The following is a 1732-nucleotide window of genomic DNA, read 5'->3' on the forward strand; positions in this document are numbered from 1 at the left end:
GCTAATCTATTCCAAAGTGCAAATTAAAGTAATAGTGCACATTTAAAAAATTCTCATGGAAGATTCTATGTTCCTTGGACTACAGTATTCAAAAAATTCCATAAAAACATTATTTTTTTTTCACACATACAGTCATGACCATATAGTAGGCTATAAAATCAAGTTGATGATACATGTATTTATTTTTAATGAGATATATTAGAACATACACACCAGAGAGTAGAGAACCTAAGGGTTAGTTTTTTGTTTCCAATATATGTGTTTAAGTATTTGTGTAGGTGTGAGCAGGTACACTGGGCTGCAATATGAAATGTCTACCTTACCATGTGTTGTAGTAAAAAACATTTGAAAGCCAGGTTTATGGCCCACCAATGACATGCTATCAACAGAGCCAATAGCATGAATTATTTTTAAAACTCATTATCAAGAAAAACAAAATACATGTAAAATACATTGCTTGCCTTTTCTGAACAAAACCCACTGTAAGACAATTTTTCCACTCTCTACTCAGATCTTACTTCCATTGCTTTTACATGCAGACTGGGAAAAAGACAGGACCCAGGAATGAGAAACCACACATCTCAAACCAGTTTCATCCTTCTGGGATTGACAGATGACCCTCAGCTACAGATTCTGATTTTTATATTTCTACTGATCACCTACATGTTGAGTGTAACTGGAAACCTGAGCATCATCATCCTCACATTAGTGGATTCTCACCTTAAAACTGCAATGTACTTTTTTCTCCAAAATTTTTCTTTGTTAGAAATCTCATTCACTTCTGCATGCATTCCTAGATTCTTGTACAGTATATCAACAGGTGACAGGACTGTTACATATAATGCTTGTGTATCCCAACTATTTTTTACATATGTTTTTGGAATAACGGAATTTTTTCTCCTGGCTACCATTTCCTTTGATCGATATGTAGCCATCTGCAAACCCCTGCCTTACATGACTATTATGAACTACAGGGTCTGCAAACGGCTTGTCTTCTGCTGTTGGGTGACTACTCTACTGATCATATTGCCACCACTTAGCTTGGGACTGGACCTGGAATTCTGTGCCTCTAATGCCATTGACCACTTTCTCTGTGATGCTAACCCAATATTGAAGATCTCATGCTCAGATACATGGTTCATAGAGCAGATGGTTATTATCTGCTCTGTGATGATTTTTATTGTGACTCTGGTGTGTGTGGTTCTGTCCTACATGTACATCATCAGAACAATTCTAAGATTCCCCTCTGCCCAGCAGAGGACAAGAGCCTTTTCTACCTGTTCTTCCCACATGATCGTGGTTTCCATCACCTATGGCAGCTGCATCTTTGTTTATATTAAGCCTTCAGCAAAAGATGAAATGGCCATTAATAAGGGAGTAACTATACTCACTACTTCCATTTCCCCCATGTTAAACCCATTCATTTACTCTCTGAGGAACAAACAAGTGAAACAAGCCTTTAATGACTTAGTCAAAAGATTTATATTGCTGTCAAAGAATTAGGGGAACATTGATGTTCAGATCCCTAAGCACTTTTCCTTCTGTTTCTAACTAATTTTGTCTTTTCTTCATCTATATTTGGCCTTCCATTCAGTACTGACCCTCGTCAAGTTACCACTTTCATCTCCTTATAAAAAAGCTTCTTTCAGATGATGATTGTAATGAAGAAAAATGAGAATAGGTGTTTCAGGAAATCTAAACGACTTCACTCCTAAGACATCCTTATCATTGC

At 36.8% G+C, this 1732-nt stretch overlaps 1 protein-coding gene across 1 annotated transcript; it reads left to right on the forward strand.

The window, feature by feature from the left end:
• Window positions 1-564: 564 nt before the first annotated feature.
• LOC130685094 (olfactory receptor 6C2-like) lies at window positions 565-1503 on the forward strand. The gene has a single exon (XM_057508281.1). The coding sequence runs from the start codon at window positions 565-567 to the stop codon at window positions 1501-1503; it is 939 nt and encodes a 312-aa protein (XP_057364264.1).
• The last annotated feature ends 229 nt before the right edge of the window (window positions 1504-1732 follow it).

This window comes from Manis pentadactyla, chromosome 10 (assembly GCF_030020395.1).
Source record: "Manis pentadactyla isolate mManPen7 chromosome 10, mManPen7.hap1, whole genome shotgun sequence".
NCBI lineage: Eukaryota > Metazoa > Chordata > Mammalia > Pholidota > Manidae > Manis > Manis pentadactyla.